This window comes from Chiloscyllium plagiosum, chromosome 16 (assembly GCF_004010195.1).
Source record: "Chiloscyllium plagiosum isolate BGI_BamShark_2017 chromosome 16, ASM401019v2, whole genome shotgun sequence".
In the NCBI taxonomy this organism is placed as follows: Eukaryota; Metazoa; Chordata; class Chondrichthyes; order Orectolobiformes; family Hemiscylliidae; genus Chiloscyllium; species Chiloscyllium plagiosum.
Genome location: NC_057725.1, coordinates 11,858,411 through 11,879,176, shown reverse-complemented (window position 1 = coordinate 11,879,176; position 20,766 = coordinate 11,858,411). Strand labels below are relative to the sequence as shown.

At 45.3% G+C, this 20,766-nt stretch overlaps 1 protein-coding gene across 10 annotated transcripts; it reads right to left on the bottom strand.

The window, feature by feature from the left end:
• Positions 1 to 768: 768 nt before the first annotated feature.
• Positions 769 to 20,454, bottom strand: bdnf (brain-derived neurotrophic factor). Of its 10 annotated transcripts, none has more exons than XM_043705446.1 (2): positions 20,309 to 20,454; positions 769 to 6,039 (listed from the first exon to the last, which is right to left on the bottom strand). In XM_043705446.1, the coding sequence occupies exon 2, from the start codon at positions 6,016 to 6,018 to the stop codon at positions 5,266 to 5,268; it is 753 nt and encodes a 250-aa protein (XP_043561381.1). In that variant the 5' UTR covers positions 6,019 to 6,039; positions 20,309 to 20,454; the 3' UTR covers positions 769 to 5,265. The 10 variants fall into 10 exon arrangements, with proteins under 10 accessions (XP_043561381.1, XP_043561377.1, XP_043561383.1 ...); XM_043705442.1 differs by lacking the exon at positions 20,309 to 20,454 and adding an exon at positions 19,377 to 19,530; XM_043705448.1 differs by lacking the exon at positions 20,309 to 20,454 and adding an exon at positions 18,866 to 18,933.
• Between the last annotated feature and the right edge of the window lie 312 nt (positions 20,455 to 20,766).

Sequence of the window (20,766 nt, the reverse complement as noted above, 5' to 3'; positions counted from 1 at the left end):
TAATCTACATATGAAAGGGGATCTACTGTCCTTAATTGGTCTGGTCTGACTCCAGGCCCACAGCCATGTGGTTGTCGCTTTACTGTCCCCTGAAATACCCAAAACAAGGCATTTAGTTCCAGAGTAATTATGAATGGGGAACAGATACTGGCTTAGCCAGTGAAACCCACATCCTATGAACTTTTTTTTTAAATGTCCTTTGGGATGTACGCTGTTTCATTTTGTAATTCTTGAAAACTCCATATAGTTTTGTGTCCACTGGTGGAGGTATTTTTCTGAGACATCCAGGATGTAAACTCCCAAGTTAAATTTATGATTGTGATCCATTACTGATTTTGGTAAGGGTGTCAATTGACAAATAGTTTCAGAGGCAGACAGGGACTAGCCAGATGGGCATAAGCAGGAATGGGTTCTGTCGTAATGCCTTGCATAGTCCATCGACTCTCCCCTGAAGAATGGTCACTGGATGATTGTACTTGGGGGTGATCAGAGCCTAACGTGCTTTTATTTACTCAGCAGGAATCAAATGTCTTCAAAAACAGATTATCAAATTGACAAAATTACCCAAAAGGGGTTAACTATCATGAATATGTGGAACACCATATTTAAAATGTTGATTCATCACAGAGAATTTCCATGCTTCACATCATTATTTTAATACAGCAAAAGTATTAAAATTGCTGTCCAAGTATGTGTTGAATAGTATTTTTCAATTTATATATTTCACATGTTTTTCAGAAAGAACTAGAGCATTTATAAAACAATGAAGCAGCGCCTTGGAATTTTAAATTATTTTAATTCACAACATACTACAGTTACTGGGCAGAGAGCACAATGTGGTGGTGACAATACTTTTGATGCTTCAGAAGTTTAATCTTGATTAAACAATTATGAAGAATTCTATTGATTGCTGAAACAGTTATTTGAATATCCTATGGTGTCAAGTATAAACTCTATCAATTAGTGGTAAGATAGACATCTATTCTTGCACAACATGATGCTGATGTTGTACTAAGTGAATGTCACAGGTGAACTTGATACGGTTCTCATCCCAACAAACACTTTCTGGAAGGAATTACTGGATAGCAATCAAAAAATCAAACCCTGGTCGATTGTTCTATTCTCAGCCAAAGATGCTGAAATTACTTTTGGTGGTTTCATTTCAATCCTAACTCAGCACAGAGCATTGATCAAACCTGGCTTCATAGCACAGTAGTGGATCTATGTATCTACTACTCAAGTTGATTAAACAAAAAGTAGATTGAACTGATGTAATTCCGTGTACCAGAATCATATTGATGAATAATCATAAAATAGTGTGTTTTTATTTCTGGACAATGTGCAGAATTAGGTGCAAAGCATACTCGATATTAAACTTATCATTATATAGACTTGAAAATATTTCAAGACAGCAAATCAGCTTTTGTATAACCAATAGAAATATTTCAAAACGAATTATTCTCATCTAAACCTAATGTTACCTTAGAGGCTGAAATTTTCCTGCTGTATGTTATGCTCTATAATGTACATAAAATTACTTCCCAATATTTGTAGTCAATAGCTGATTAGTCATTTCTTTGACAATAGATATTTGTGACCAAATCCCATTCTGGAAGTTGAAATTATATCCTGCAATGTGGGTTATCATGCAATAATATTGGTCTTGAAGGCATGAAATTTACTGAAATACAACTCATCCTATATATGTATTAGACATGTATTTAATGCAATTATTACTTGGAAAGAAAGAACTCATTAACACTTGCAATACATTGGACTAGCATTAGGTAGCTAGGAAATCAAATAATACTTGAGAAAGAAAAATGAAGACTGTAATAATTATTGTATTTGAGCCTGTTTTATTTGTTTATGATTATTAAAGTGACTATGCCACTCCTGTCAATTGAGTGAATTCATTGTTGTAATGTTAGAGCTTTTTTTCAACATACCAGTGTGACTACTCAAGGGGAGGATTGGAGTTCAACAGAATTGTTAGCTGAATGCCTAATTTGTGAAACATTACATTTTTTAGATGTGTACAAAAGCAAATCATCCATGGGTCAGTCACTCCTCAATATAGTTCAATTTTAAACTGAAATTAGTTATCATTGTATTATATGTTCTATAAAATGTCATTCATATCATGCATTGAAGCTTTCCTTGATTGCAGCCATGCTAAAACTTAAGTATTGTTATTATTTAGTTATAATTTTGCTGTTAACATTTGATATATTTGTGGTTTTCACATGAACAATAGTCAATCTAAATTTATTTGAAGGTAACCATGGTTACAATAGTCACCTGTCACTGGAACATAGTATTTTTGAACAATTTCCTTATTTTGTACAAGGTTTCTATTCAAATTAATTGAGTGGTTGATTTAAAGTATAAACTGTAACAAACATTGAAGCTATTTCCTATCCATTCATTTGCAATATAGATTTGGAATATATGGATATGTTATACTGCAACAAAAAGATCATTGGATTAGAATATGATGGTCCCTGAGCATTAAAGAGATTAACTTTGAATATTTAAGTATTAGATGCTGTTACACTGTTTTGATAGCTATTATCACTAGTATGTGCTTGGTAGAAAAGTCATTTCTCCAACATAATGTTACTAATGATGCTTCAAACAGATATATTTCTGATGTTTCTGTTAATGAGAGATTATAAGTATCTTATTGAAAAGCTTGACAAACTTTTCCGTGAATCAGTTGATAGCATGGTATTCAATGGAGATGAATAAATGAACCAATTTATTTGATTTGCAATTTATTTTCTTTAAATTTAAATTCATAAGGAATTTTATTTTAAAATATGCTGATTTAATTTAAAAAACAAATCTCATTTCCCTCTCCAGGTATGTTTCCTCAAGCATTCGATAGGCAGGTAATCCACTCCTAAACAGATCACATTGCAGTTCTGAAAAAAGAATGTGTTGTTGATGTTTTTGTCTTGCACTGATCATGACAGAAGTGCAAGCATACCCAAATCTGAAAGGAAACAACGATTTACTGTGTACTGTTGTTCTATCTGAGATTTGGTATTCTTGCAGTTCTGTCCTGATCAGTGCAACACAAAAGGCTTCAGCACAATTTTTTTTTCAGCAGAACTGAAGTACTTTGCTAACAAACAATTACAATGTAAGTCTCAAATTGAGCGTGCACAAGAGTTATGTGGGTTTACTCAAATGAAAGGTTTTTCCTCTTCCCTAGAAATAATTGTATCTAGCTTGCACCTAGTGCATTCACAATGCTCAAACCTTTATTTGCAAATGTGGCTGAGAACAAAAACTGCAAATGCTAGAAACTCCCACTTGAAAACTGTTTTGATGTTGCATATTGAATGAACTAACTTGGTATGTCATCAACATATCCCACTGTTGTAGATAATTAGAACAGATGGTTATAGATGCAAAATATGCTTAAAATCAAATATTAATGTTCAAATGAAATATTGAAATTTTTATGTCATATTTCAAAACAGAACCCAAACTGTTGGGGCACAACTTTGCTGAAATGCCAGATGATGGAAGAATGGCTTCAGTCGTCTCTTTGTTGTTACTGTGGTAAAACACAAAGTTTTAACATGACTTGAAGATATGAAAATGTATATATTGTCTAACAATTGAATATATTTTTTTCAAAAATGAAACTCCAGAATTTTTTTATAATTTTTTTTGTCACAGAGGTTAACAGTTGTATTATAATCCATGAAATTTAGTCAGAGAATAATCATTCTCGGTTTTGAACAATAGATTTAAGGCCATAGCAAAATTTCTATTGGATAGTGTAGTTCTGCAAAGGGTCATTTTGCACTCTGTATAGCAACAGTGAATAAAACTGGGATGGCAGATATGAGAGACATACCATGTAAAATGATACTAAGACTGAAAAATCTACTGTCAGGTGTAGATTACAGATTAGGTTCCCTGTTGTTTACCTTTCCAAGTCAAAGAGGTTTGTTTTGGTGAGCACAACTTTCAGGTTGTCTTGCAAACCCTGTAACCCAAGGCTGAAGTGACAGCCAAGTGATATAGCCAGGTTTGCTGGGAGGTCTGTGCTGATTTAGGTTGAAGTTTGTCATTGATTCCATTTGATAGTCAATTTATCTTGATGCTTTCTAACAATGAATATCTGTTCAGAAATTAACATTAGAAAGTGTGCATGCTGTGTATTTTGGAATTGTCTTCCAGATAACTGCCAGGGAGCTTACTGGTCGTTGATAAACAGACCTTTATATCTCTCTTTGATAGAAAGTCTGCATTTAGGTGCACTTGGGGGACTGGGTAAAATGTAAAGGAATTTACAAACCTCCCTTCCCCGATGGGTTCCACTGCTTTCTCCCCAACAAGTGCATCCTCCACTACCATGCCCCCTCCCCCCAACTGTATATACTTGACTGTCCTTTTACTATAACTAGTGTCCAAATTTCTGCATAACTTCAGGTTTTGAAAGATTTCCACACCGGTATTTCTCAGCCCCACCTCCCTCCCCATAATGAATATGTGTCCTTCAGTGAAATTCGGATATTTCAGAATTAGTCTTCAGGGTCTACTTATAGAAGTACTTTATGAATGTTGCGGGAGAATGGGGTGGGGGGGGGGGGGGACACATCCAATGAATCCATTCCAACACCATGCGTGTCCCATTCTTTAATGCAGCACAAACGGCAAGAAAATAAAAGGAAGCGGCCATCAACTCGGTGTCCCACTGGAGCCAGTGTACTGCACAAAGCGTTGACAGTCCTATCCCCAGGGAAATAAAATTTAAAAAAAACTAATAAAGATTCACGTCAGCACCTTGACTTTTTTTTAATTCCAACACCATCGGTAGAAGGTAAAGCAGTCAACAAACATAATACTAACGAGGAATAAAGCCACTGTCTAACGAGACGGAATGTTGAGTTGGACTTTCCAATGGACAGATTCTTGTTCAAACTGAAGCAGCATGCATTTTTTTTTAAACTGTTTCATTTCTTGGCAACGTCATTCAACAAACCGCGATGTTTTGAGGAATGTAATACAGGCTTATTGTTTTTTTTTGAAATTGTGCGCAAATAATTGTTTTTTTTTCCCTTTTCTGGAGTCATGGATATGTTCAATAAATAGACATAAAGCCACCTCTTTTACTGTATAAACTTCATTTATACATGCAGTCCATAAAGTTTTCTGTATCGCTTCCACGGAATAATTTACGCTGTATGTAATATTTATATACAAATAGATAACTTCTCAATAAAATCTATATACACTAATTCACTATCTGCCTCTCTTAAAGGTCAATGTACATACACAAGAAGTGTCTATCCTTATAAATCTCCACCCAATTTTTCTCCTGCTATCCATAGTGAGGGCTCGGACATAAGATTGGCTGGTTTTGCACTGAGAGTTCCAATGTTTCTTGTCTATTCCTCTGCAGCCTTCGTTAGTGAAACCTTTGGGATTGCATTTGGTCTCGTAAAAGTACTGCTTGAGCTGACCGTTCTGGACCAGAATCTTCTCCAGGACGCTGACCGTTTGGCCCGACATATCCACTGCTGTCTTTTTCTTGTCTGCCGTCACCCATTGGCTGATACTGTCACAGACACTGAGCTCCCCCCTGCGCGCTGGGTTGGAGTGGCGCCTCACCCTGGCCGACATGTTTGCCGCCTCTAAGTAGTTCCTGTACTCCTCCATCAGGAAGAGCAAAGGCGGTTCCAAAGGCACTTGGCCGCTCAGCATCACCCGGGACGAGTACAAATCGCCGTCCTTGTCTGAGCCTCCCCCTCCGCCGTCGCTCGGCCGAGCCTCCCTGTCCACCTCCAGGAGCTCTTCCAGCACATGGCCCACCGAGTTGGCCAAAGCCCCGAGTCCCCGGGAAGAGGAGCCCCCTGGCCCCCCTCCACCGGCCAGAGTCCCGTAAGGCCGCAGCCCCGGGTAGGGCGAGGCTCCTCGGTCCACAGCTTCGTTCATCGGGGCAGCTTGCGGGCAACCACAGGATGAGATAACCATAGCAAGGAACAAGATGTTCATTACTCTCCTCAGCTGGTGTGCCTGCGGGAGGGGGAGGGAGAGAGGGAGAGGGAGGGAGGGAGAGAGGCAGAGGGAGAGGGATGGACAGAGAGGGGGGGGGGGGGAGCACCAAGAACATGATTATTCCAACGGTTAGCACACAATAGAGAAGTTCAGTTTGCAAACTATTGACTTGGGCTGACTGGTGACTTAATGGCTTAGTGTCTCCAAGTAGCAACATTACACCACCCCGCCCCCTCCACCGTCGTTCGTTAAAGAGCGACTCGATCCCTTCCCGGATGTTTAATGACTATGAGATTGTCCCTGATGTTAAAAAAACCCAAACCACTGTCACCACCAAGAAACTTCACTCCAATTAAATCTTTAAGATCAGCACAGACCTCAAACTGTCATCAATGCCAGGGATTAACTTCTGATTCTCTCTTTTACAACAATTGCTCCGAGTTTTCCCAATGTTTTTAACCAGTTTGGTCCGTGTTTACAAATTACCCTGAGTTTTGGATCCCAGGAAATATCTCATGTTGTTGTCTTCCGGGGTCCATAAATAACCACATTCATCCAATTTTGAAATCTCAACATCCATTTGCTTTGGCCAACTGGCAAGGCATTCAGTCTGAGGTCACTGCAGTCGGTTCACTAACATGGCAATTCCTTGAGATCTTATTCATTTTAAAGTACGTCCAGGTCTCCCTGAACCCCCTCTGAGTCATTCCCCACGTCTATCACACCAGCTAACGGAGAAATATCCAGGACTTCTATACACTTGGCAATTGAAATTAATGAAAGTAGCCGATGTTACATACAGCTGTTACACACAGACACACACCTACACATACAGAGACACACACATACAGACACATAAACACACAGACACATACACACACACACACCCCCAACACACCCACCCACACACACATGCATTTTGATTCAGTGAAAATTGCATCAGTGAAAAGTTCTTGAATTTAGACATAATGAATTTTTTTAAAGAATTGAAGCTAATTGCATATCTGTTCAGATAGCCTTCCAAACATAAGACATCACCTCCTGTTTACATTCACATTTTATAGTTACATTTCTAAACGGTCAGAAGACTAACATGACTTTACAATCACAGAAGTTGCTGGAGAAACTCAGCAGCGCTGGCAGCATCTGTGGAGAAAAAGCAGAGTTAACGTGTGAAGTCCAATAACCCTTCATCAGTTCCGACTTAATATTTAAGGGCAGAACTGGATATTGTCCGAATCACCCATTCACAGATAGGATGGCACAGCTCTGAAGCAGGTGGGACCTGAACCCTGGCCTCTTGGCTCACAGGCAGGGGCAATACCATCGTCCCCTGTGCAAAGAGATGGGCAGAACTGGGCAGGGTTGCTCTTTATGGTGAACGTTGAGTTTGATGTGTATTTAAGGAGGTTCTGAAATGTTTCGTATCCAATTGAAGGTGTTCGCGGTGGGCGCGGTTCCTATATCTCAGCGTTACAAATATCGACTGAAGTTAGGTGGCTGTTTTTGACTGGCACAGACCCGATGGGTCGAAGGGCCTTTGCACCTTGCTGTAGACCTCAATGGCACCTCGTTTGGCAGGAAGTGAGAATTTGGAGCGTTTTGAAAGGTGAGGAGAAGAGCTGGGATGTTGGGGTAGGGGGAGTGGGGGTGGGGGGGAGGAAATGGAAGGAGGGCGTGGGTGTCAGTGGGTGGAGATAAAACACTCTGCGCAGCACCGGTTACTGAAACGCTCTCGAACTAATGAAAGCACCAGAATTACTACAGGACTGGGACTGGGAGAGCCAGTCAGTCCCCACTCTTGTGTTAGCCAAATCCTCCCGGTTTTGACAGGACAGAGGAAGTTAAGCAGTTATTACCGTCATTAATCATTAACATCCTCGGCAGCTTGTGAAAGGGCATTCTGCAACATCAGTGCATGTACACTACAAACCCTTCAAAAATTACTGCATTACAATTAATACAACTTTGCAATTTAACAAAATAAATACTCCAGTGGAAAATACCCGACCATTGTCAATTGTAAGGAAACTACTCTTTACTGTTTGTTTTACAGTCAGGACTTCTGTTACTGGGTTACGGTCAGCCAATAAAAATACTGAAACAAATTGCTGGGGATAAACAGAACTTGATTAATTGCAAACTTTCAAAAGACGGAAAACGAAAAGTTATTCCATGTAGCAGTTGCGATTAATCTACGCAACAAAAAAAAATGACCAGGATTTTTATTAAGCAGCACTTTATTAAGCAGCACTGACACCTAAACGTGGCGTCAGTGTTACAGCAAGTAGTGAGTGAGAGAGAGAAAGAATCCGGTAATTAAAGAACATTTCTCTCATTGCAGTAAATCAGCTGCTGTTAGAGAGCATGGAAATCCCTGACGGTGTTCATAAACCTCCGGGCGGAGTTTGAGAGTTCGGTCCCAAATGAGTTTACCCCCGTCTAAAAGGCAGCCTCGTATGGAGAATCCAGCCAGAAGATGGGAACAGGCGAGGGAGCAACATCCTGAATCCACCGCAACTCCCTCTCCAAGTCATGATTGGCAAAGTGGAAATTGCCACGCCTGGTCACTCACTGTCATATCCTCGCTACAATTCGCATCCCTGCCTCGGGTTTAAAGGGGTCCAAAGTTTGACCCCTACGCGCCCCCACTCAACACCAGCCCAGTCCCCAGCACAGCCCAGTCGCCAACACCAGCCCAGTCCCCATCACCAGCCCAGTGCCCAGCACCAAACCAGTCCCCAGCACCAGTGCCCAGCACCAGCCCACAACCCATCACCAGCCCAGTCCCCAACACCAGCCCAGTCCCCATCACCAGCCCTGTCCCCAGCACCAGCCCAGTTCCCAACACCAACCCAGTTCCCCAGCACCAGCCTAGTTCCCCAACACCAGCCTAGTTCCCCAACACCAGCCCAGTTCCCAACACCAGCCCAGTCCCCAGCACAAGCCCAGTCCCCAGCACCAGCCCAGTCCCCAGCACAAGCCCAGTCCCCAACACCAGCCCAGTCCCCAACACCAACCCAGTCCCCAGCACAAGCCCAGTCCCCAACACCAGCCCAGTCCCCAACACCAACCCAGTCCCCAGAATCAGCCCAGTTTCTAGCCACACATCTATTGATTCTGGTAAACATGGCCCATCCCTTCCCTACTCACAGGGCACTGTTTAGTGAAACCCTCACTAACCACTTCGATGCCGGCGGAGTTCACTGTTCCAGTGTGTTCCTGACTGGACTCTTTCATCGCCCAGAAGTCAACCTTTGAAAAACTCTCTGCCGCCTTTCACCTTGTGCCTACCTTGCTTCCCGTCCGCTGCCACACACTTTCACTGACCCAGACTGAAAATTCGCATCCTTGTGTTAAAATCCCACCCAAAGGCATCATCCTTTCCCTATCTCTGGAAACGTCACCAATCTCCCCCAGGAACTCCGTATTCTTCACACTCTCCCTTCGGCCCATCAGTAATGGCACTGCCTACAGGAGTCCATACTCTGAGTAATTTCCTTAACCACTTCTCACTAGCTCTGGGCACGGCGCTTTGGAAAGGCACTGGGACACATAGAGTTACTCAGTGAACACAGGTATCGCTGGACCCAGGTAGGTCTCACCTGTGCCGGGGATGGAAAGAAGGAATTTAAAAATGTGTTGCTGGAAAAGCGCAGCAGGTCAGGCAGCATCAAAGGAAATGAAGAAGGGCTTATGCCCGAAACGTCGATTCTCCTGTTCCTTTGATGCTGCCTGACCTGCTGCGCTTTTCCAGTAACACATTTTTAAGCTCTGGTCTCCAGCATCTGCAGTCCTCACTTTCTCCGAATGGATAGAAGGAATACCGAAAGTCCAGAGTATTTTTCTTCCATTTGTTCGTGGGAGGTGGACGGCGTTATGCAACTTTAATTGCTCAGAAGGAAGAGTCACTGACATTGCTGGGGGTCTGGAGTCACATGTAGGCCAGACCAGGTAAGGACAGTACTCCATGGCTGTTCACTGACCAGCTAAAGTAGTAGCCAACTGGGAGTAAGTCATTCGGCCCCTCGAGCCTGACCCGCCATTCAATGGGATCTCGGCTGAGTATTGGGATCATACTTATCTCAGATTACACGCATGGGGAACAAGGTTCTTCCTCATCACCCCCACCCGCTACGATCAGATACCGTACTTCAAGAAAACACAACTGTGAAATGTGGAACACAAAACAGAAATCGCTGGAGAGACCCGGCAGGTCAGTGGAGGGGGACAGCCTGTGCTGAGTTTCTCCAGCGATTTCTGGTTCTGTTTCTGTTAACTGGAGCTTCACCTGAAACACCCCCCACCACCACCACCCCTTTCCTCTCCCCCTACACTCACTCACCATGTGCCCTTCATCTCCCCCACAGTGAGTGGACAGACTGACGAGTTCACTTCTCGGTTGGGGGCAGCCTCTGGCTCAAACCATCCTCAGAGCATGGTCCGCTCGGAGCGCGGCAGCGAGTCATTCCTGAGCCAGGCACGGCCAGCCGAGGATTCCCAGACAGTGCAACTCGCTCCAGCAGCCCGTCCTATCCCTCCTCCCGGTTCATGTGGACACGCTGTTTTTTGGGGGGGAGTCACTGGGACAAAGAGGCCAGCTCAGCCTGATTTGCATTTCAAAAGACCTGATTTACATTTCAGATTGCACGCACTCGCTTTGGAATTGCGTCATTGTCACTGGCTTTCTAAATATAAAACCCTGGTCACTCAGCACCTTTTCCCTGAGGGAGCAGGACCGCGCGACAGGCGGCAGGGGGAGCCAGGACATCGGTGTTGAACACTGTCAGCACCCTCCCCCCCACCCCCGCAACCCCCTCCCCCTCACCATCCCCCCCCCCCCCCCACCACCAACTCCCAAGTCCGCAATTGGGCTCCCTCTCTCGCAGGTGAACAGTCACTGTCTCAGCCCCTCGCCCCAATAATCCAGCAATGGAAACAAAAATACTCAAATGAAGCAAAGAGCTGCGGCCGCTGAATCAAGTTGCTCTGAATTAACCTGCACAATAGTTCTGAATGGCCCTTGAACTGAATGGTTTGCTCGGCCTTTCCAGAAAAAGTAACTCAGGATCCCCAACAATGCTGCGTGTCTGATGTCACACGTCGGAAGGATGTGGCAACTTTCCTTGCCTGACAAAACAACCCAAAATCAAGCCATCGATTATGGAGAGCTTTCAATTCCGAATGTTATGGGATTCAAATCTGACTCCATGCTGACGTGGAAAGCGAACACCTATCCCAGGAAGATCAGGACTGAAACAGTGAAGTGACATAGCAGAACGCCACCATCTCCCTCGATATAGCTAAACCTGTCCTGTGATGGTGACACTCTCTCAAAGTTTGAATCGATTGCGTTTTGTTTAAACCTTAAGAACAGCCCTTCTGTTTTTCCCGATTTGAATTTTTCGCGACATTTTCCCCCCACCCTTTTCCGCTGACATTTTAATTGAAAAACTTTTTCACCGGCTCCAAACACTGCACTGCCCTCAATCACCACTTGGTGGCAGTCTTGCACGCAGTTGATTGCACAGCTGCTTCTGAGTATGAGATTGTGGAGATAATATCTGAATTTCACATTCTTCTGACTAATTAATTGAGATGAATTGTGCCAAAGCACTTATTTACAGGGACAAGTCGAGCAAGAAAATGTCATGGGTTTTGAGTCAGAGCAGATCGCTGCAACTCTGGGAGCGGACCGCCCGCATACTTGGATTGCAAAAATAAACACGTTGGAACTGCAACAAGTCTGATCTTTAAACCCTGCAAGATGTTGTTATCAGACGCTACAAACTCATTGACGCACACATGTCCCACCGTTACAATGCATTCAAATCAGATTGCAAATATCATTTTCGAATAATATTTCGGGCATACGAGAGGAGGGCATGAACTGTTGTGAAAGTTTCCCCTTGTGTTATATAGTGCAGTGAACACACTTTCTGTACAGTCATATTAAGCATTAATTTAAGAGGAACATTTGTGAGCACTCTGTCAATTAGGACACGCCTCCCACATCCCCAAAACACACCGCTTAAACAAAATGATCAATTAGTACTGACCTTCAGTTAAAATAGACTCGAGGCAGGAAATGTTCGGATTATAAGCTATCAGTCTTTTTTTGGCGTGAGTTTGTTAGTTCATGTTCACATCTTGCTGTAAAAAGGGCAAGCAAACTCAGTGCTGTGGGGTCCTCCCTCCCAGCTCCCCGGTGCTCTGATCCGGCAGCGCTGTCAAAGCTTAGGTTTCTTATTAAATCTTTATGAGATCTGCAAGTTATTTGTTGCAAGGCGTGAGCGCGCGCGCGTGTGTGTGCGCGCGTTTATGTGTGTGTATGCGTGTGTGTGTATGTGTGTGTGCGTGTATGTGTGTGTGCGCGCGTGTATGTGTGTGTATGTGGTATGTGTGTGTGTTTATGTATGTGTGTGTATGTGTGTGCGTGTGTGTATGTGTGTGTATGTGTGTTTATGTATGTGTGTATTACAGCCCTCGACAGCGTGTCCTGCAGACAATATGCTCTGGCTACTTGATAGCAGAAAGGGGAATGACTTACATCTCGACAACTACCGTCACCCTGAGAGCAGCCTGGTAGACAGCTCTCCCCCTACCCCCACCGCCCCCCCTCCCGCGCACGATTTCAAATCTCGCCGCCGTTAACATTATAGGCGAAAGCGAGTTATTCCCCTCCTTAGTAAAATGTGAAAACGTTCCGCACCCGAAAGACAATTAAGGCACAGAAATTGATCATCCAACCCTCAATTTTAAAGTGCAAACCGACTTTCTCTCCCGAGACACAAGTGGATGCCCATTAAGCGGACTGCAACGAAATTCTCGAATTTCGCCCGAGCTTTGCGCGGAATTCCTTCTCGGCGCTGACCACCGCGGAGATGTTACTAAAATCCAGCCACAATTCCCCCTTGATCGGGACTCGGGTGTCAAAGGACTGGCGTTGCAATACAATGACCTCTGCTGCTTGTAGTACCTCGAACTCAATCTAGTTAATAAGCCGCATTGGTTATTTATGAAGTGCCCATGATAGGTTTACAGCTGCTCTATTGTCTGGTGTTTTGTTTTGCAAACTCCCCGTGAACTATATTCACCGAACTTAGCATCCGCTAAAATACACTACACGAAGCGATGTGTTGTGTGTGTTGAAATAACCCACCGCTCTGTGTCAATTTCTGCAATGCAACTACATCGGTTGGATTTCATGAGCTTGCACACTTCTGCCTGGTGGAAACGGCGTCTTCTGTTCCGCCAATGGTAAATTATTGATGGCGGAAACTACCTGGACCCGTCAGTAATTTCATACAAACACGACAGCCCCATCCGGTATTCCAACAGCGAGACCGCCACTCTCCTGCGTTCAATCCACTCCCTCTCCCCTCCCCAACAAACAAACACACACACACACACAAACACTGCTCCAACTTCAAACGGCGCTGGGTATCCCTGGATCAGCTCAACAGGGCAATGGTGACGTGCTCTCAAACACCACCACCCCCTCGTTCACGTGATTCTTGTATTTTCCTTCCCTCTCTTCTCCCCACCGCCCCCCACCCCACCCTCTCCAGTCAATTTGACTCTCGATCTTGTTTCATTTTTAGAATGATAACGAAATGTTGCGCAGCACCAGTTATTAATCTGCCGTTGCTAAGTTTATCAATGACTGAAGAGGCCCCTTGCCCAGTCACAATCTGATATAAATACCTCCTCGCTAATTGCTATCACTTTACAAAGTCTTGGAGAGGCGGTTCGTATCCATCCATGTCTCTAGCTCGGTCTACATGGATATTTTCCTTGCATTTTCTTTCGTTTCTCACGAAGTCGTGGAAATTTAAAATGCTGTCTGAACGTGTCTTTCACGTACAGTTCTAAGACCACACCCTTACCACCTCCTTTCTCTCCCGCTCTCTCTCCCTTCCATTTAGTTTCCTGTGTGTGTGTGCGTGTCAAGCCTCTGTTATCACCGCGTTAGAGCAGACTCCATCATTTACGAGGGGCAAACTTTCACACAATGTAGAGCTGATGGCGAGGCAAGCCGCGCCATGTATCTGACAGGGACACCAGCCCGTGCTCCCTAGCCGCTCACTTCAAACCCAGGTGATGGGATAGTGACTGCAACAAGTCCCCGGTCACCAACCGGGTATGACCCCCGGGGCGGAGACGGTCTGAACAGTCCCAACAACACAGTATCTCCTGCTCCTTGGATGCTGCCTGACCTGCTGCGCTTTTCCAGCAACACATTTTTCAGCTCTGCTCTCCAGCTTCTGCAGTCCTCACTTTCTCCCAACAAGACAGTATACCGCGCTCTCTTACTTCTGTTCAAACACAGCAGCAAGTAAACACAAGGTAGGGGCAAATGACTGCAGAGGCTGGAATCTGTACTGTAGGCAACGAATGCTGGAGAGAGCAGTGTATCTATGGATATTGCCTGGCCCGCTGTGATCTCCAGCATTTTTTTTGTTTTCAGCAAGTAAACACTGTTGATCGTTTCTCAAAAAAAAAACTTGCATTTATGTAGCGCCCTGCACGTCCTCGAGTGGTCTCGTAGGGCTCGACAGCCAGTGAAATAATTTTGAGTCGACTCTGGCGAAGGCGACAGCCGAGTAGCTCGCAGGAAGGTCCCGCTTTTAGTAACACGTTAAAGACCAGCTCATCTTCTTTTAGTGACGCTGCGGGATGTATATTGGCCAAGGCTTAGGGCGTGAGGTGGGGGGTGGGGATTGATAACGACCCCGTTTATCTTCCCAATGATACCAAAGGGATGATGCCCACGCCTCCAAACACACGGGACCTGGCTTTAATTCATCATCCTCAATGCTACTTGTGTCTCTTGATGAAACTTAGGGAATCACAGGATGTGGTTGAGGCTGGTACAATTGCAACATTTAAGAGGCATTTGGATGGTATCTGAGGGATATGGGCCGAGTGCTGGCAGGGGAGGAGGGGGGGTGGGGCTAGATTGGGTTGAGATGTCCGGTCGGCATGGACGGGTTGGACCGAAGGGTCTGTTTCCATGCTGTACATCTCTATGCTCCAACTCAGCGGCCTGCGATAGGGTTTCAGGGTCAGGGTCAGGGTTAGGGTTAACTCTAACCCTGCTCTCTGCCGGGGAAGAGGAGGCGCACTTTCACACATCAATGGGAAATGATCCATGGGCCATCTAAATTCTATGAAGATAGCCAGGAAGCCTGGGTTCAACACCGAGCTGATGCATAGGCGCCTCGCTACATCTTCGGACTGAACCATGTTGCTCTTGTAGAGATACTCCGCTTGAATTCTGATCCCGAACATCATGGCAGCTCGGAGGCTGGGAGCTGGGGTGGTGGTGGGGGGGGGGGGGGGGGGGGGGGGGGAAGGCGGCGGCTAAAAACATGATAAAACTTTCCCCCAAAGTAGTGGGAAAAATTATACACACAAAACAAATCCTGAGTTGGAATTCGAATGAACCGAATGCTCTGACTCGCTTAGTGACATTGGGGTGGTTGGGGTCGGGAGAGGGGATTGGTAGCTCTAAACATGCCGCAGAAAGCCTATTTGTGGTTGAGCAGATTGACCACCCTCCCTCCCTTCTCCCCTACTGTCGATCGTTTGCGTTTATATGGCGCCCTTCGCGTCCTCCAGTCGTCCAGACAGACGCAAGTGTCACTGGAGGCGATACTTGGAATAATCACATTAATGGTGAAAATCTCGGGTAATTCCAGCAAATACAATGACTTTTTTAAAAAAAAAGGTCGGTTCGAAAGAGTATCAGGATCTGAGTGGGTGGGCATGGTGACCAGGCTAGTGAGGGGTGCTCTTAAACTGTGCTTTTCTGCAGTCCTCACTTTCCCAAAGTTTCTCAGACGTCATACGCCTACATTTGAGATTAATTATCGCCCAGAAAGTTTACATTTCAGCACGGGGGCAAGAAATGAAAAAAAAAATCGCCCTTAGTAAAAATGTTTGAATATTTATGGGAGTTTTATTCCCACTCTCTGTCTGCTCTTTCACAGCCTCGGTCTGTCCAATGTTTTACTTGCAATTAACTGGACTTGACACAATTCGTTATGAATTTGCACTTCTCTTTGGAAAGTGTTTGCACCGAACCGAAACGCTAAGAGAGCCCTTTGAATCTAGATCTCATTAAAACAGACTCAGTGCAATTCCACCTGCACTAGAATGATTTATACATCACGGAAAATTCCCAATGGAAGCAGCAAATGATCAGATCCGTACTCACGCCTCCAAACGCTCCCGCGGATAAACTCAGTAACAACTTAAACAAGTGAGGTGTTTTTTTTTAACCGGTTCGTCTTTGAGAGGACAGGCCCCGATAGAAAAATACTGTGTTACCCCATGACAAACTCCAGGGCTGAAACCCCCCTTTCCTGGCTGGTTTTACGGCGCGTCCTTCTCCCCACCCCGTCTCACTCACCACACTCTGCCAACAAACTGATGGCTTTACACACGACATGAGCAAATCCTGTTCTACACTCAGTTCAGGATTCTCCCACCACCACCCAGTGTCCAGGCAGCCCTTGGACAAGAACTTAGCCTGACCCAGAATTCACCCTCACATACATCCTGCGCTCAGAGATGCTGAGATGGAGAGAGGCAATTTCTTTTGCTCTCACATTTTTCAGAACCATTCCGCTTTCAAGGCCACGTGAAGGAATCCTGTTTGTTGTTCTGGCACAAGCAGAGCTCGGAGCTTGAAGAAACCCTGTTTTGACTGGGAGTTATTTTTTTCTTCCTTTAGGCTCTGGTGCCAGAGGACCTGGATGTAATAATAGACCCAGCAAGCAGAGTGGCGCACTGATGACAGCAGCACGCTTTAGGTGGGAAGCTGTTCAGAGCGAATCCAAACCGCGGGCATCATTATCACAGGGACCGGGAGAGAGAGAGAGAGAGAGCTGGTGGCAAGGCTGCTCCTCACGTTGCCGTGGTAACCACCATCCAATGAAAACCTCCTCTCCCCAGTCTCACTGACAACCGGCGAAGGAAATATACTCTTCCTTGTCCCGAATGGAAAGGCCCGGCTTAATGTGGGAGCATTAGCACACCGGATAGAAACAGGAGCAGGCTCGACGGGCCGAGAGGCCTACTCTGCTTCCCGTTTCTTCAGGTCCAGGATGGAAATCACCTTTACCTTGCTGTTTCTGTTTGGGGACGGTGTGTTAAATCCGGTATCTCGGTCGTTTGGGGTTTCTATAGAGGAAGGGTTAGTAGAGAGATCTCCGGTAGCCCTGACTACAGTGTCACCGCCTCTAGCTGCTGGCAAGGACGGATTGGGCGAAATGACAGAGAACCCACCGATGTCCAATAGCCCTTTCCCTCCCCTCATCCTTATGGAATGAGTCTAGCTCCTGAGACAGAAGCTGCATTCTGCAAGAGAGTCAACCCCAGAATCAGAGGACCAACTTCAGCAGCGCGCAGTCTATGTAGACACCTCTGTATAGCGACCCCCTCACCACCCAGAGTGTATCCAAGATCAATATTAACACCGAAGGCCACCTCTCCTGGGGCACGGAGCATCAGGAAGGGGCCGGAGACCAGTTTCGAAAACCAATCTGTCACCGTATAGTATATTATCCCCCTACAACAACCTCCGGATTCACATCATTGTAACACTGGGTATAGTTACGCAAGTCCCTTCCACGTCCAAATCAAGGTCCAACCTGAAACATGTCTTTTGTGACTCTGTGTGTGTGTGTGTTGAGGTGGAACAATTAGTTTCATTCACCACTGATGGTATCAAGCGCTCCCCAAAAGTTTGCATCTGCATTTAGCCTCGGTTGATACCGAGTTCGGGATCCCTGCCTTGAATGAGACCCCTCACTCGCATTGATCACCGCCAGGGTAACTGCGGGGTTGCTTTGGAAGTGGAGGGTGGAGGTAGTGTTGTGGGAAATTGGGTTTCTACTGAAAACAGCGCCGTCTGCTGATGTGAGTCTCTGTGTTGTGGAGGTGTGCGGGAATATATAGCTTTGGCGAGGCAATCCTTCCCAAACAGCCAGATCCCCTGGTGCTGGGCTCCCCTTTTCACTAAACACCTCGCGCCTCCTCTTGCACGCTACTTTGAATCTACTGCCCTCCTGAACCCACAGTTCTCTCTCGCAAGTCGGACACAGAAAGAATGGAAATCACACTTGCGCCCGGCTCAGAAAATACAGTCACTCTCAGGACCAAGCAGGATAAAGTGCGCGTCTGAGGAACTTGGCAGGGGGGAACTGTCCAGTCCCTACACAGCATCACTGACCTCACTCAGCGAAACGTCAGCTCAATAAACCAGTGGTCCCTGTCCGAGGCACACAGGACGGTCTTTACTGCAACCCAGAACGGGCGACAGACCAACACGGCAGACGCGGCTCACTTACCCTGCTATGTTCAAACGCCATCACCTTAAGCCATCCTCATCAACCCTTCCAGCTCACAAAGTTACAATACAGTGACCTTGCCTTTTAGCAGGATCGTTTCCCCAGACTCTTCTTGCACCGTAATGAACTTCAGCCCAACCTGTTAAAAAAAAAAATCCAACCAACAGCTCGGCGCCTCAGCTGGTCTTATAGTAACGCTCTCAGCTTTGAAAGATTTTTTTTTAGTTCTAACCCTCTCCTTCTCCGTGGCAATCACCATCTGCTGACGCGATATCTTAGCATGGAGTTGTTTTGCTGAGGCTGAGGCAGCTCTCGCTGTCCTGGGTGCTGATATATACAATAGGTACACCTGAGCGTGGCGTCAGGACCCCAGGAACAGCTAATGGTTCTCTTCCTCCAGCCCCCAGCACCCTCCTCCCCAAATACTTCATAACACTTCTATTTTCAGGTCTTGTTGCTTCATATTTGTATCAGATGTTGCTTACCTACGCTGTGTCACGTGAATATGGCATTGCCAGTCAGTCGCCCCAATAAGATCTGATGACATGCTCCTTGCGGGGCAAGTCTACACACTCAGCTGAAACCCAAAACCCGGCGCATTACCCAGTTCTTATCGCCTCTCATATTTTCAACTATTAACCTGCTCAGAACATGACATGACACACCTCCGGGGCACTTGAACCTCCCCCCACCCCCATTCCCCAGACCTTCAGGTCCAGAGGCAGAGACAGTGTCTCTGCGCCACTGCTGGCATCTCCTTCTGGTCACACACCAAAACAAAAATCTCCAGCAAATTGCAGGTTTCCAAAAGAATGAGTTCAACTTCGCTTGAAGAGGGATGTGTGTGTGTGTGTGGGTGTGTGGGTGATATCTCCCAGTGGTGTGAGAAATTTTCACTCACCTTCCATTGGTAACGTGGCGTTATTAAAAATAATAGCGATCGCAATGACTGACCACCCCGCCTCCAAGCCAGCCCCTCCCTGACAACCCGCTTACCATCGTTATTCACCGCCTGGGAAAGCGAAGAGTCTTAAAACCCCGTCTCTCCAGTAAATGCTGGAAGGTAATGTGCCTTATTTGAAGTCATCATTGGAACTTCTGCTTGCTCAGTCAATCGCCCACTACTTGTGTGACTTATGAATGTAATAACCCTTTTGCAATTTCCGCTGCCGAAACTCTCTACACCTTAGTGACTGGAAGACACACGTATGCAGAGGTGATTTAAGCTTCTACATTTACGCAACACATTCGCTCAGGGAGACGTTTCGGGGCTTACGTGATTCTAATGAATTAAGGGAATAATTGCTTTTGGAAATAGCGGGCTATCAGATACTATATGACTGGTCTTTTCAGAACACTCAGTTCAGACACAGTGAGGACAGTAGGCTGGGTTAAGTTACACGTTTGATTTTGTTATTTTAAAAAAAACAACTTCTTTTTGCCCCTCTCTTGAAAAAGTAGTTTAACTTAACTTCCTGCACACGTGGTTATCTTAACTATCGAGAGCTATAGAGTTCAGCACAGGATCCAAGGGATTTGCATAGAACAGGTAAGGGAACAATTTTGTCTTTCAATACCTCTGTCACACATATTTCTGGAAAATTCTCGCGATTCCGGCCGGTAAGTGTGGTTACCCAATGTTTACTGCACCAAACTACTGAAATCACCACCACCTACTCGCTTTCAGACGCACTGAAATGTGGCTCGCTCTTTTGCAAAGAGAAAACATATTTAATCTTTCCCTGGGACAGTTTATCGTCGACAATGCTCATGGTATTATCGGTGGCCACAACCTGTTAAACTTGCCAAGTCCCAGTGGCCTTACTACCTGAAAAAAATAGCCCAAATCCTCTAGAGAGTCTTCTTCCACCGCAATGCCTCCTTTCAGTCGCGCACACACACAAAAAGTAGACATCATTCCAACTTACCGCAGACAGAGACAGCCTTTGATACCAGTTGTCAAACGAGTGGCGCCTCAGCTTATGCACCTGTCTTCGACACTGACTGCAAGGATCAGCCCAAGTACCAAATAACAAGCCAAAGTGACAGATTTCCTACATCCAAGATGACGTGCATTTAAATATGAGTAATAAACTATAGAGACGTGTTGGTCTGTGGATGGCTTGGATGCTGTACAAAATGATCCGTAGCATCACTTATTCCACAGGCAACCTATGTCCGTGCTTTAGTTACACTCAGCATTAGAACCTGCGCAGAGTTGAGATGTTACTTTAAACAGACAAGTTATTAACAGCCAGCACTTTTAAGTATATTTCAGCAGCATGCTAATATATGCACTTGTTGCGTGATTGAACGCATTCTCAAGGAATAGACGACTGTGGAATGGACTATAAAATGCAGATAAACATAGATGCTAATGCACCCA